Source organism: Oncorhynchus nerka, linkage group LG7, assembly GCF_034236695.1.
Source record: "Oncorhynchus nerka isolate Pitt River linkage group LG7, Oner_Uvic_2.0, whole genome shotgun sequence".
NCBI lineage: Eukaryota > Metazoa > Chordata > Actinopteri > Salmoniformes > Salmonidae > Oncorhynchus > Oncorhynchus nerka.
In genome coordinates, this window is record NC_088402.1 from 80,133,411 (window position 1) to 80,149,033 (window position 15,623).

The 15,623-nt window shown below is 48.0% G+C and overlaps 1 protein-coding gene across 1 annotated transcript in view; it reads left to right on the forward strand.

Moving 5' to 3' along the window:
- LOC115132483 (nuclear receptor subfamily 1 group D member 1-like) overlaps positions 1-14,337 on the forward strand; it is a 33,063-nt gene extending 18,726 nt beyond the window's left edge. Inside the window, exons 2-8 of the mRNA XM_029665168.2 lie at positions 5,605-5,916; positions 6,122-6,210; positions 6,333-6,477; positions 11,238-11,824; positions 12,058-12,243; positions 12,419-12,629; positions 12,861-14,337. Of these exons, the coding sequence (XP_029521028.1) occupies positions 5,605-5,916; positions 6,122-6,210; positions 6,333-6,477; positions 11,238-11,824; positions 12,058-12,243; positions 12,419-12,629; positions 12,861-13,060 (1,730 nt within the window). The 3' untranslated portion in view covers positions 13,061-14,337. The remainder of the gene's footprint in view (positions 1-5,604; positions 5,917-6,121; positions 6,211-6,332; positions 6,478-11,237; positions 11,825-12,057; positions 12,244-12,418; positions 12,630-12,860) is intronic.
- Positions 14,338-15,623: the final 1,286 nt, after the last annotated feature.

The following is a 15,623-nucleotide window of genomic DNA, read 5'->3' on the forward strand; positions in this document are numbered from 1 at the left end:
CGACTCAGTAAGGCCAGCAGGCTGATGTTCCCATCGACTCAGTAAGGCCAGCAGACTGATGTTCCCATCGACTCAGTAAGGCCAGCAGGCTGATGTTCCCATCGACTCAGTAAGGCCAGCAGGCTGATGTTCCCATCGACTCAGTAAGGCCAGCAGGCTGATGTTCCCATCGACTCAGTAAGGCCAGCAGGCTAATGTTCCCATCGACTCAGTAAGGCCAGCAGGCTAATGTTCCCATCGACTCAGTAAGGCCAGCAGACTGATGTTCCCATCGACTCAGTAAGGCTAGCAGGCTGATGTTCCCATCGACTCAGTAAGGCCAGCAGGCTGATGTTCCCATCGACTCAGTAAGGCCAGCAGGCTGATGTTCCCATCGACTCAGTAAGGCCAGCAGGCTGATGTTCCCATCGACTCAGTAAGGCCAGCAGGCTAATGTTCCCATCGACTCAGTAAGGCCAGCAGGCTAATGTTCCCATCGACTCAGTAAGGCCAGCAGGCTGATGTTCCCATCGACTCAGTAAGGCCAGCAGACTGATGTTCCCATCGACTCAGTAAGGCCAGCAGGCTGATGTTCCCATCGACTCAGTAAGGCCAGCAGGCTAATGTTCCCATCGACTCAGTAAGGCCAGCAGACTGATGTTCCTATCCCACTCAGTAAGGCCAGCAGACTGATGTTCCCATCGACTCAGTAAGGCCAGCAGGCTGATGTTCCCATCGACTCAGTAAGGCCAGCAGGCTGATGTTCCTATCCCCCTCAGTAAGGCCAGCAGACTGATGTTCCCATCGACTCAGTAAGGCCAGCAGGCTGATGTTCCCATCGACTCAGTAAGGCCAGCAGGCTGATGTTCCCATCGACTCAGTAAGGCCAGCAGGCTAATGTTCCCATCGACTCAGTAAGGCCAGCAGGCTGATGTTCCTATCCCCCTCAGTAAGGCCAGCAGACTGATGTTCCCATCGACTCAGTAAGGCCAGCAGGCTGATGTTCCCATCGACTCAGTAAGGCCAGCAGGCTGATGTTCCCATCGACTCAGTAAGGCCAGCAGGCTGATGTTCCCATCGACTCAGTAAGGCCAGCAGGCTGATGTTCCCATCGACTCAGTAAGGCCAGCAGGCTGATGTTCCCATCGACTCAGTAAGGCCAGCAGGCTAATGTTCCCATCGACTCAGTAAGGCCAGCAGGCTAATGTTCCCATCGACTCAGTAAGGCCAGCAGACTGATGTTCCCATCGACTCAGTAAGGCTAGCAGGCTGATGTTCCCATCGACTCAGTAAGGCCAGCAGGCTGATGTTCCCATCGACTCAGTAAGGCCAGCAGGCTGATGTTCCCATCGACTCAGTAAGGCCAGCAGGCTGATGTTCCTATCCCACTCAGTAAGGCCAGCAGGCTGATGTTCCCATCGACTCAGTAAGGCCAGCAGGCTAATGTTCCCATCGACTCAGTAAGGCCAGCAGGCTAATGTTCCCATCGACTCAGTAAGGCCAGCAGGCTGATGTTCCCATCGACTCAGTAAGGCCAGCAGACTGATGTTCCCATCGACTCAGTAAGGCCAGCAGGCTGATGTTCCCATCGACTCAGTAAGGCCAGCAGGCTGATGTTCCCATCGACTCAGTAAGGCCAGCAGGCTGATGTTCCCATCGACTCAGTAAGGCCAGCAGGCTAATGTTCCCATCGACTCAGTAAGGCCAGCAGGCTAATGTTCCCATCGACTCAGTAAGGCCAGCAGACTGATGTTCCCATCGACTCAGTAAGGCTAGCAGGCTGATGTTCCCATCGACTCAGTAAGGCCAGCAGGCTGATGTTCCCATCGACTCAGTAAGGCCAGCAGGCTGATGTTCCCATCGACTCAGTAAGGCCAGCAGGCTGATGTTCCTATCCCACTCAGTAAGGCCAGCAGGCTAATGTTCCCATCGACTCAGTAAGGCCAGCAGGCTAATGTTCCCATCGACTCAGTAAGGCCAGCAGGCTAATGTTCCCATCGACTCAGTAAGGCCAGCAGACTGATGTTCCCATCGACTCAGTAAGGCCAGCAGGCTGATGTTCCCATCGACTCAGTAAGGCCAGCAGGCTGATGTTCCCATCGACTCAGTAAGGCCAGCAGGCTGATGTTCCCATCGACTCAGTAAGGCCAGCAGGCTGATGTTCCTATCCCACTCAGTAAGGCCAGCAGGCTAATGTTCCCATCGACTCAGTAAGGCCAGCAGGCTGATGTTCCCATCGACTCAGTAAGGCCAGCAGGCTAATGTTCCCATCGACTCAGTAAGGCCAGCAGACTGATGTTCCTATCCCACTCAGTAAGGCCAGCAGACTGATGTTCCCATCGACTCAGTAAGGCCAGCAGGCTGATGTTCCCATCGACTCAGTAAGGCCAGCAGGCTGATGTTCCTATCCCCCTCAGTAAGGCCAGCAGACTGATGTTCCCATCGACTCAGTAAGGCCAGCAGGCTGATGTTCCCATCGACTCAGTAAGGCCAGCAGGCTGATGTTCCCATCGACTCAGTAAGGCCAGCAGGCTAATGTTCCCATCGACTCAGTAAGGCCAGCAGGCTGATGTTCCCATCGACTCAGTAAGGCCAGCAGGCTAATGTTCCCATCGACTCAGTAAGGCCAGCAGGCTAATGTTCCCATCGACTCAGTAAGGCCAGCAGACTGATGTTCCCATCGACTCAGTAAGGCTAGCAGGCTGATGTTCCCATCGACTCAGTAAGGCCAGCAGGCTGATGTTCCCATCGACTCAGTAAGGCCAGCAGGCTGATGTTCCCATCGACTCAGTAAGGCCAGCAGGCTGATGTTCCTATCCCACTCAGTAAGGCCAGCAGGCTGATGTTCCCATCGACTCAGTAAGGCCAGCAGGCTAATGTTCCCATCGACTCAGTAAGGCCAGCAGGCTAATGTTCCCATCGACTCAGTAAGGCCAGCAGGCTGATGTTCCCATCGACTCAGTAAGGCCAGCAGACTGATGTTCCCATCGACTCAGTAAGGCCAGCAGGCTGATGTTCCCATCGACTCAGTAAGGCCAGCAGGCTGATGTTCCCATCGACTCAGTAAGGCCAGCAGGCTGATGTTCCCATCGACTCAGTAAGGCCAGCAGGCTAATGTTCCCATCGACTCAGTAAGGCCAGCAGGCTAATGTTCCCATCGACTCAGTAAGGCCAGCAGACTGATGTTCCCATCGACTCAGTAAGGCTAGCAGGCTGATGTTCCCATCGACTCAGTAAGGCCAGCAGGCTGATGTTCCCATCGACTCAGTAAGGCCAGCAGGCTGATGTTCCCATCGACTCAGTAAGGCCAGCAGGCTGATGTTCCTATCCCACTCAGTAAGGCCAGCAGGCTAATGTTCCCATCGACTCAGTAAGGCCAGCAGGCTAATGTTCCCATCGACTCAGTAAGGCCAGCAGGCTAATGTTCCCATCGACTCAGTAAGGCCAGCAGGCTGATGTTCCCATCGACTCAGTAAGGCCAGCAGACTGATGTTCCCATCGACTCAGTAAGGCCAGCAGGCTGATGTTCCCATCGACTCAGTAAGGCCAGCAGGCTGATGTTCCCATCGACTCAGTAAGGCCAGCAGGCTGATGTTCCCATCGACTCAGTAAGGCCAGCAGGCTGATGTTCCTATCCCACTCAGTAAGGCCAGCAGGCTAATGTTCCCATCGACTCAGTAAGGCCAGCAGGCTGATGTTCCCATCGACTCAGTAAGGCCAGCAGGCTAATGTTCCCATCGACTCAGTAAGGCCAGCAGACTGATGTTCCTATCCCACTCAGTAAGGCCAGCAGACTGATGTTCCCATCGACTCAGTAAGGCCAGCAGGCTGATGTTCCCATCGACTCAGTAAGGCCAGCAGGCTGATGTTCCTATCCCCCTCAGTAAGGCCAGCAGACTGATGTTCCCATCGACTCAGTAAGGCCAGCAGGCTGATGTTCCCATCGACTCAGTAAGGCCAGCAGGCTGATGTTCCCATCGACTCAGTAAGGCCAGCAGGCTAATGTTCCCATCGACTCAGTAAGGCCAGCAGGCTGATGTTCCTATCCCCCTCAGTAAGGCCAGCAGACTGATGTTCCCATCGACTCAGTAAGGCCAGCAGGCTGATGTTCCCATCGACTCAGTAAGGCCAGCAGGCTGATGTTCCCATCGACTCAGTAAGGCCAGCAGGCTGATGTTCCCATCGACTCAGTAAGGCCAGCAGGCTAGTCATTTTGTTTTGTTTTATTGGTATGTAACTGTTATGAAAGTTGTATTGTCAATTTCGTTTTGTATTTAAACGCCACTTTAAACGTGTACATGACACTGCAACAAAATTTCCCCATGGGGACAATAAAGTCGTTAAGTAAGTACATCTCTATACCATTCCCGGGGCGCTCCCCTACCAGACCTATATTTCTAAAATCATGGCCCCATTTTTACATTTTAGTATACGGTCTCAAACATAGCGATTTACAGTAGTGTGTGCATTTATTTTCATAATTTCCCCCCGTACTGGTCCCCACTGGATCCAACTGAGCCACACAGAACCGGGTGGTGATTGTTTTAACTATAGTGTAGGCAGTATACCTCGCGCACACATGTCAGCGCGCGCAGTTTTGTCTCAGCGCGTGGACAGCTCATGATAACCAGAGATACGAGGAGAGGATGCGATGGCAGCTGAGGGGCCTGTTAGCCTATTTATAACGACCGCAAATAAATACTGTGGTTTGCCTGACGCCAAAAATGTTTCAATTACCACGTTTCCTCCACAGTTTTTATGCGAGTAGCCTAAAGTCATATTTTATAAAAACTAAATAATGACAGCTGTGATGAAAACAGGAAGTTTCTGTGTAATTTTATGAATGCAGACAGATATTTTGTTCGTTCGACATGGTGTGATGATTTTGTGTCGGTAAAATACAAACGTTTTCGCTCTTAAAACAATCTCATCAAGTAGATTAGTCAACACACACAGCCTACCCTTCACTGTATCTGCGAGCTATTGGCTACGGCGCACATGTGCCAAAACCAGAGTAGTCACGTTTTATATTTAATGCAAATTTGTTTGAAAATGTGACGAAACACATTGAATATTCGATTTTTATACGGTAGGCCTACATGAAAACGTAAGCGGAAAAAGTACATCATCATACACTGATTTTAATTCTCCATCAAGTCAGTTTGTTGGAAACACACCACTGTTGGGGAAATGTGCATATTTAGAATTTGGTTGGCACAGAAGCAATGCGCTGTGTTTCCCACATGGTTTACCTTGCTCCACTCCCTGCATGTGCTTGAATGCACAATTATACCTAATTAAATTCATATCATACGATGAGGCAGGATGCTTGCAGCACATTCTCAGAGCTGACCTCCTTTGCAGGGTCAGAGGGATGTGCAACATGACATCACATAAAACTTGCTGTTCCAAAACATGTTATGCACTTGTATAAATTGTATATTTTTCGACACCAAAATGAATTCAGTACAGCCCTTCCAAATGAAGGTTTTTGCTTGTTGAAAATGGCATTCTAAACTACAGCATGCACTTTGATACTTTAAACTCCTTTTCAGAGCAAACTTATCAGCTATTTTGTGTCAGCTACCTGACTAACTCCCTGCTCTGTCTCTGTTTTGTGAACAGGTGGTGTTATTCTGTATGCGGGCTCCTCTGGCAGTGCCAGCCCAGGCAGCCCGTCCAGTGGGTACCAGACCGAGTCTCCCCCCTCCTCCCACTCCCAGCCCTCCTCCCCAGAGGAGATCACCTTCACAGAGCTCGGGCACCTGGGGTCCCTGAAGGGCCAGAGGGGAGGAAGATGTACCCCTCCATCTTCCAAACTGGTGTTCCAGTTCCCAGAAGTCTACAAGGTGGCTACATCAACATCCACCCACCAGGACACCTACCAACACCCCAGTGCTGGGACAAGACCATGTGGATTCACAGGAACTTTCACCAGTGAGTTGTTTACCAATGTGTTATTTTCCCTCTTTACTTCCTGAACCTGAATATCCACCTTATCCATGACCCATGTCCCCTGCATCTTTTAGTTGACTGTACACATATTTTGTTGCTTGTACAATTGGTTGGTATTCACCCTCGTAGGCTCACTGATCTGATCACATTTCTGATTATCTGTGCCTCTCTCTTGCTATGTCTACAGAGGCTGGTGGGATGGTGCTTCTGTGCAAAGTGTGTGGAGACATTGCATCTGGGTTCCACTACGGAGTGCACGCCTGTGAGGGTTGCAAGGTAAAGACCCTGACAAATAAACACAAACTGTATATGATATGATTACATTACACAGTCTATATTACCATAAAAACCAACCAGGATGCAAACTAACTGTACATCTGCTTGTATTTCCTGTCTAGGGTTTCTTCCGTCGCAGCATCCAGCAGAATATCAACTACAAGATGTGTGTGAAAAATGAGAACTGCCTCATCATGAGAATGAACCGCAACCGTTGCCAACACTGTCGCTTCAAGAAATGCCTCTTCGTTGGCATGTCCAGAGATGGTAAGAGTTATAGTGAAATCTTAATGGTAGTGCAGGCTCAAAATGGGGCAGAGAGTCTTTTGAGGCCATCCAATGAGTGTTTGTCAGTTACAAGTTCCATCAGCACTGCACCTTATCTTTTTATCGGCAGGTAGTCTAGTGATTAGAGTGTTGGGCCAGTAACCGAAAGGTTGCTAGATCGAATCCCAGAGTTGACAAGGTAAAATTCTGTCGTTCTGCGCCTGAACAAGGCAGTTAACCCACTGTTCCTAGGCCGTATTTACTATGGTAAATAGGAATTTGTTCTTAACTGACTTGCCTAGTTAAATAAAGGTAAAATAAAAAAATACATCTTTCACCTGAGACATTGCACTGGCCTACTGTTGAAGGGCAGACTTAGGAAAATACCCTATATCCACACAGCCTCTTGCACATTCAAAGGTTTCAAAGTCAGTCTGTCTTTTTCTTGTTCAGATTCCTCCTCTCTCTCTTGTCCCTGCTCCTCTCCATGTTCCTCTCCTCCATGTTCCATGATCTCTCCTCCTGTGCTCTTCCTCCATCCCACTCTCCTCTCCCTCCCTCCATCCCACTCTCCTCTCCTCTCCCCATCCCACTCTCCTCTCCTCCATCCCACTCTCCTCTCCTCCATCCCACTCTCCTCTCCTCCATCCCACTCTCCTCTCCCTCCCTCCATCCCACTCCTCTCCCTCCCTCCATCCCACTCTCCTCTCCCTCCCTCCATCCCCCACTCTCCTCTCCCTCCCTCCATCCTTCCATCCCACTCTCCTCTCCCTCCATCCCACTCTCCTCTCCCCATCCCACTCTCCTCTCCTCCAACCCACTCTCCTCTCCCTCCATCCCACTCTCCTCTCCCTCCATCCCACTCTCCTCTCCTCCATCCCACTGTCCTCTCCCTCCATCCCACTCTCCTCTCCCCATCCCACTCTCCTCTGCCTCTATCCCACTCTCCTCTCCCTCCATCCCACTCTCCTCTCCCTCCATCCCACTCTCCTCTCCCTCCATCCCACTCTCCTCTCCCTCCATCCCACTCTCCTCCATCCCATCCCACACTCCTCTCCCTCCATCCCACTCTCCTCTGCCTCCATCACACTCTCCTCTGCCTCATCACACTCTCCTCTGCCTCCATCACACTCTCCTCTCCCCATCCCACTCTCCTCCATCCCACTCTCCTCTCCATCCCACTCTCCTCTCCCTCCATCTCACTCTCCTCTCCTCCATCCCACTCTCCTCTCCCTCCATCCCACTCTCCTCTCCTCCATCCCACTCTCCTCTGCCTCCATCACACTCTCCTCTGCCTCCATCACACTCTCCTCTCCCCATCCCACTCTCCTCCATCCCACTCTCCTCTCCCTCCATCCCACTCACCCCTCCTCCATCCCACTCTCCTCTCCCTCCATCCCACTCTCTTCTCCTCCCACTCTCCTCCATCCCACTCTCCTCTCCTCCATCCCACTCTCCTCTCCCTCCATCCCACTCTCCTCTCCCTCCATCCCACTCTCCTCTCCCTCCATCCCACTCTCCTCTCCTCTCCCTCTATCCCACTCTCATCTCCTCCATCCCACTCTCCTCTCCCTCATCCCACTCTCCTCTTCCTCCATCCCACTCTCCCCTCCCTCCATCCCACTCTCCTGCCCCCACTCTCCTCTCCTCCATCACACTCTCCTCTTCCCCATCACACTCTCCCTTCGCTCCATCACACTCTCCTCTGCCTACATCACACTCTCCTCTCCTCCATCCCACTCTACTCTGCCTACATCACACCTCCCCTCTCCTCCATCCCACTTTCATCCTGTGCTCGTCCTCCATCCCACTCTCCTCACCCCCATCCCACTCTCCTCTCCAACAGTGATTTATGAGAACAGGAGCCTTGAAGTCCCAAAAGCTATCTGTCATCCAGAAAACTGCAGAAAACAGGAATTATTTTGGGAAATTGGAACAGGGGCAACTTGATTACCTTGTGTACTGTTTGCCCTTATAACATCTTGTGGAATTAATTAGGGATACAGCAAACAATTAAGCTTGAGAGGCAGGAACAAAACAGCTTGTCCTTGACACGCAATTAATCAATCGTATCCTACGCATTTAGTCTTAATAAGCAAAATATTGATAAATTGCCCCATCATAGCAGATTATGAGAATACGTTTCGGTTTATCTAAAAAAAAAGCATAGCAAAAATAGTGGTTCCTCGTGACTTCGTTCGAATAGTTTGCCTGTCTCCTACTCTTCTTCCTGTCAGTATTGTTGTAGTTATCTCTAGTTCTCTATATTGCTTAAACCAAGCGTGATTTATGCATGCGGTCGACAGTTTGGTTGCTCAAAGGTTGGGTACAAGAAACGAGGGTAGTGTAGAGTTTTTTTTAAGGGAACAAACACTCATATTGACCCTATTAAAAAATACATTCTCGCAATTGTCAAGAACCGCAACCTAGAAACCTCTTTCCTTCTGCTGCAACTGTTGCGAAAACAGGAAAACCTCAGTCAACTGCCTGCAGTCCACATGAAAGAATACGCCCTAAATTCTCAGGAGCCTGATGATGTGTGATTCTGTGTCTTATGATACCGTATAGGCAAGGCAAATATTTCAGTCAGTTGGCACAGTAGTGGCATACTTTCCCTCCCTGAAACCAGTTAGTCTTCTTAAAGATACAGTCCATACTGTAATGACTAGACGCTACAGAATCATTTCTTGCCATATAATAGTAAATCCATATTAACTAACATAGCAGATCTCCTCCAACCTCATGCCACTGTGTATAGCCCTTTAGCTCGATCTAGGTCGATGATCTTTAGGGACAGTGCAGAGACCCAACCGATCATGTAATGATGCCAGATATATTAAAGGCCCAGTGCAGTAAAAAACATGAATATCCTGTGTTTATTATATACAGTTGAAGTCGGAAGTTTACATACAACTTAGCCAAATACATTTAAAATCAGTTTTTCATAAAACTCCTGACATTTAATCCTAGTAAAAATTCCCTGTCTTAGGTCAGTTAGGATCACCACTTTATTTTAAGAATGTGAAATGTCAGAATAATAGTAGAGAGAATGATTTATTTCAGCTTTTATTTCTTTCATCACATTCCCAGTGGGTCAGAAGTTTACATACACTCAGTTAGTATTTGGTAGACCCATTTGCGACCAAGCTTTAACTGATGTCTTGAGATGTTGCTTCAATATATCCTCATACTTTTCCTCCCTCATGATGCCATCTATTTTGTGAAGTGCACCAGTCCCTCCTGCAGCAAAGCACCCCTAGAAGCAATTATTATTTTATTTTCTCAATTTTAATTGAAAACAATCACAGTAAGGTACTTAATTGTTACCCAGAAATGATTTGATATTGAGATAAAAAAGGCTGCATTGGATCTTTACCACAGATGTTCAAATCTGTAACTAAAGCAACACACAAATAACTCCTCCATTACATACATTACAATCTCATAGCTTAGTGCAGTATCTTATTTTGCCCTCAAACACTATAAGTTAGATCGTTTCTACAACATACGTTCATGATTGCACTCTTATTAATCATTCTTATACATTATTTACATTTTGCCTCATGCATTGTGCTGGCTTGGTTGGAAAACTCTCATGAGGCAGGACTGCCGTCTGAAGTCTACTTCTTATCTCACACTCCGCCTTGTGGCGTCTCACTCTCCTCACTCACCACTTTCTCTCTGTAATCCTCTACTTCACTCCTCCTCTTCACTGTCACTTACCCCTCCTTCACTGTAACCTCTCCTTCCTCCATCCCTCATTCTCTGCAACCTCTCCTTCCTGCGTGCGGAGAGCCTATCTCTCTTTTTCTCTGTCCGCCACAGTAGCAGTAACCCACTGCCCTACTTACAGAGCAGAGAGGGAGGGTGGGAAGGAAGGAGAGACGGAGAGAGAGAAGGAGAGGAGGAGAGAGAGGGGGTCTGTCAATTACATCTCCAGCAGATGGATATTTTTAGAGAGGGGAATGAGGAGAAGAGGGGGTACGGAGAAGGAGAGGGGATAGGGTGGAGGAGAGGGGGTAGGGAGGAGAGGGGGTATGAAGGAGGAGAGGGGATAGGGAGGAGGAGGAGGGGATAGGGAGGAGGGTAGGGAGGAGGAGAGGGAGTAGGGAGGAGGAGAGGGGATAGGGAGGAGGAGGGGAATAAGGAGGAGAGGGGGTATGAAGGAGGAGAGCGGATAGGGAGGAGGAGAGGGGATAGGGAGGAGGGTAAGGTAGGAGGAGAGGGAGTAGGGAGGAGGAGAGGGGATAGGGAGGAGGAGAGAGAGTAGGGAGGAGGAGAGGGGATAGGGAGGAGCGTAGGGGAGGAGGAGAGGGAGTAGGGAGGAGGAGAGGGGATAGGGAGGAGGAGAGGAGGAGGGGAATAGGGAGGAGAGGGGGTATAGGGAGTAGAGGGGGTATGAAGGAGGAGAGGGAATAGGGAGGAGGAGAGGAGGAGGGGAATAGGGAGGAGAGGGGGTATGAAGGAGGAGAGAGGATAGGGAAGAGGAGAGGGGATAGGGAGGAGGGTAGGGAGGAAGAGAGGGAGTAGGGAGGAGGAGAGGGGATAGGGAGGAGGAGAGGGGATCGGGAGGAGGAGATGGAGTTGTGGGGTCCATTACAAGACTAACACAATCTGCTCAGATCCATCCATATTGAAGAGACAGCCAGATACAATTAACACATTTTAGTATTCAAGGATATGTGTGAATATTTTGGTTTCTGTACAGACCATTTAAACACATTACTCCAAGTCCATTTCCTTCTATTTGTCTTCCTCAGCTGTGCGTTTTGGCCGTATCCCTAAGAGGGAGAAGCAGAGGCTTCTGGAGGAGATGCAAAGCTACATGAACAGCCTGAACGAGTCTAACACCACCATGGACGTAGACTCCTCCCCTATCTCCGAAGCCCCTCCCAGCCCAGCAGAGGTTCCCTCTAAAGAGGCAATCAGAGCCATCTCACGGTCCTATCAGGACATCTTTGCCAGCAGCCAGGGCAGGGCAGCCAAGTTGGGCATCAACATCAATAACAACAATAACAACCTCCCAACATCCTGCCCCTTCAAGAGTTACGCATCTCAGGAGACCTCTCATGGCTCCCCCCACTCCGGCTCTACCCAAGGGTATCAGTCCTGTCCTGCAGGCCCCGCCCCTTGCTGCTCAGTAACCAATGACAACCACCATACATTCCCTTCTGTGGACAACTGTTGCTATAGTTACCCTGCGACATCCAATCAGAATCATGGACAGTCCAATATCGACACGCCTCAACGGGGCAGCTCGACCAATCACAACTGTTTCTCCATTAAGGAAGAGACCCAAACTCAGACTTCCTGTCCATGGAAGTTAGCCGCGGGCACCAAAGTGCTGGTGAGTAAATGGAGAGTTGTTATAAAGTTGGTCTTAAACTTGACTTTTGTTAAGCTGCAAAACAAATAGTATAGTGTGATTATAATCTATCTGTATCTAACGCTCAATTAAATTAAATTAAATTCAAGGGGCTTTATTGGCATGGGAAACATATGTTAACATTGCCAAAGCAAGTGACGTAGATAACTTTACCAACTTTCCCTCTCTATCTAACCCTCTCTTAACTCTCTCAGGCTTGTCCTCTCAATGCGTGTCCTGTCTCTGCGGCCAGTCGTTCCGGCCAGCAGGTATGGGAGTCTTTCTCCCAGTGTTTCACCCCAGCAGTGAGGGAAGTGGTGGAGTTCGCTAAGGGCATCCCTGGCTTCCAGGAGCTCAGCCAGCACGACCAGGTCATGCTGCTCAAATCAGGCACCTTCCAGGTAATAACTGCTTGGTTAGTCCAGGACTAGGCTTTATCTGGGAAACCGGCCCTAAAACAGATGTTTGTAACTGCAGCTGAAATTAATTTAAAAACACCTCTTCATTTTCTCTCCCAATACATTTAATCCCACTCCATGTTGGCTAACCTTCCATTGTGTCTTATGTCTCGGTCAGGTGTTGATGGTGAGGTACTGCACCCTGTTCAACCCTGAGGAGAGGACGGTGACTTTCCTGAACGGCCAGACGTACCCTCTGTCCTGCCTGCGGGCGCTGGGCATGGGGGTGCTGCTCAACTCCATGTTTGACTTCAGTGAGAAGCTGGGAACTCTAAGGCTGGAGCCTGAAGAGATGGCTCTGTTCATGGCCGTCGTGCTGGTCTCTGCAGGTGAGACAAAGAGCTGTTTAATTCCTTATAGTATTGCATTTGCACCTTGACCAGTATGGAGATAGGCTTACATTTGTAACTTGAATGGTGTCATTTTTTTTAGAATATATTTTTGTATTTCATCATCAGCATAACGATAAACTAACCAACCACAAAGCTGTGCCAACATCCATAAATAGATATTGGTGTTTCTCAAACAAACTCTCACCCTGTCTCCTCTCATCTTCTCAGACCGTTCAGGAATCGCTGACATCGGTGCAGTGGAACAGCTCCAGGAAGGGTTGATCCGCGCCATGCGTTCTCTCATCCACCGCCGTCGTCCTGAAGAGAGCGCTGCCATATTCTCCAAACTGCTCCTGCGCCTGCCCGACCTGCACACCCTCAACAACCTGCACTCAGACAAGCTGCTGGCCTTCCGCATTGACCCCTGAACAGCCCTGAACACACACACACAGCCAGTCACAACTTGCCCACCACCACTATCTAGGGCAGGACTTTCCAGAGACTTTCCATGAGAAGAACAATGATGACTTGGGCAAATCAAAAAATATATATTCAAGAAGCATGTTTGAAAAAATACAATATTGAACAGATTTTGATCGTCATCCTGTTTTCATGCACACTTATACACACACACACACACACACACAAATAACCTGAAGATCTCCACTTGTTGAAAGATGGTCTGTTAGAACGTAGTGTTTTACGCTCACCGTTACCCTCCTGGACAGATTCATGTGTATTGCTGTTTACCCAGAGACCAAAAGACTGTTTGTTCACTTACTTGTTTAACTCATTCCTAATCTACTGACCATCGCCAAACCACAGTTGAGAGAGAATCAGAGAAGATGTTGTTTGTGGACAATGATGTGTCAGGGACCATTATTGGTGACTGAATGTGTGGGGGTTTAATGTGTGAATAAGAGAAAGAGATCCTGTATATATAATAATACATAGATCAACTTTACACTTCAGATTATATGACTCCCATTTCACTTACAAACATGTCTGGGGTTTAAATATGCAATTAAGTCTATATATTCAACAGCCTTGGATTTCATATAGAAATGCTATTTTCTGTGTATTGTTACATCTGCATCAGGTTTAATGGAGACAGAGACAGCACTGTGTCTCCAAGCTTGTTGGGTTTTGTACTCCATTTTGTTCCGATTATTTTGTTGTTGTAAATAATACATTGTCTTATTCAAATAATAACAATATATGGTGGAACTGCAGGGCAAAATCACAGTACATAAGACAAGTTTATGGATTAGAGCCTATAGAAATGTTATTGACTCTCTAAAGGGTGGGGGTTGGCAATGAAGAAGTGGGCTATGCACTGGAGAAAGTCATGTTGGAGAGGGCTCTGTATTGTATTGGTGAGAGGGATGTGCCATTAGCAGACACTTATCCAGAGTAGAGTAGTGAGTGCATGCATTTTCATAACTCACAAAGGTGTCAGATCAGATCGCATATTGAATCAAACCAGCAGAATCCCTGAATTCACCAGCTCTCCTCACTCCACAACATGCACATTCTCCCCTATCCCCATCCCCAAGGTTTGTCATACAAACTGAAAAAGAGACTCGGGGTGAATAAGGATCTTACCTGATTGCTCCAGATCTGAGCACATCTATTGTTTGTAAATGTTGTTTCTTCTTGTTCTTCCACAGAAATGATATAAAGATTAAATGATGTACCTATTGAATTCCGCCTTGTGTTTCTTCTTTGGTGTCCCAGAACAATCTCACATAACACATCTAAAAGCCTTACATTCCATGATATGCAGGTTTCCGCAAAAATTCTGCTTCACTAATGCCGTACAACACACTGACCCAATTTAGTACTTAATCCATGAAAATACTGCAGTAAAAATCAAGTCCTAAATAAGACTGACTAGTGCCTATACCGCTTACTGCCTTTCAAATTGTTAAAGAGAGACAAACTGATTCTCAGTAGTAGGTTACAATTATGCATACGTGCATGCATTTCAGATTTTTGGAATAAACAATAATGTTATGCATGAATCATCATGGCATAATCATTTCTGAATAGATTATTATGCAAAAAATATATATTCTGGATGTTCTGCAAGTGTAGCTCCTGTTCTTGACTCAGTTCCATTATATTACATATAAGAGTCATTGAAGGAAGGCCTCTTCTGTAGGGGGGAGTTTTGTTAAGAGCCGCGACATTCGGTCTGAAAATGAACATGCATCACTTGCAGTACGGTTTTGGAAGCATAAGGACATAGCCGCGAGAAGTCGTTTGGGGGAAGGGGTGCTGTGATTTTTTTGCGGACATAAAAAAATGCCTCACAAGTCCTCAACTGGCAGCTTCATTAAATAGGACCTGCAAACACCAGTCTCAATGTCAACAGTGAAGAGGCGACTCTGGATGCCGGCCTTCTAGGCAGAGTTCCTCTGTCCGGTGTCTGTTATTTTGCCCACCTTAATCTTTTCTTTTTATTGGTCAGTCTGAAATATGGCTATTTCCTTGCAACTCTGCCTAGAAGGCCAGCATCCCGGAGTCGCCTCTTCACTGTTGATGTTGAGACTGGTGTTTTGAGGGTACTATTTAAAGAAGCTGCCAGTTGAGGACTTGTGAGGCGTCTGTTCCTCAAACTAGACACTCTAATGTACTTGTCCTCTTGCTCAGTTGTGCACTGGGGCCTCCCACTCCTCTTTCTAGTCTGGTTAGAGCCAGTTTGCACTGTTCTGTGAAGGGAGTAGTACACAGCATTGTACGAGATCTTCAGTTACTTGGCAATTTCTCACATGGAAAATCCTTCATTTCTCAGAACAAGAATAGACTGATGAGTTTCAGCAGAAAGTTCTTTGTTTCTGTCCATTTTGAGCCTGTAATCGAACCCACAACTGCTGATGATCCAGATACTCAACTAGTCTAAAGAAGGCCAGTCTTATTGCTTCTTTAATCCGAACAACCGCTTTCACCTGTGCTAACATAATTGCAAAAGGTTTTTCTAATGATCAA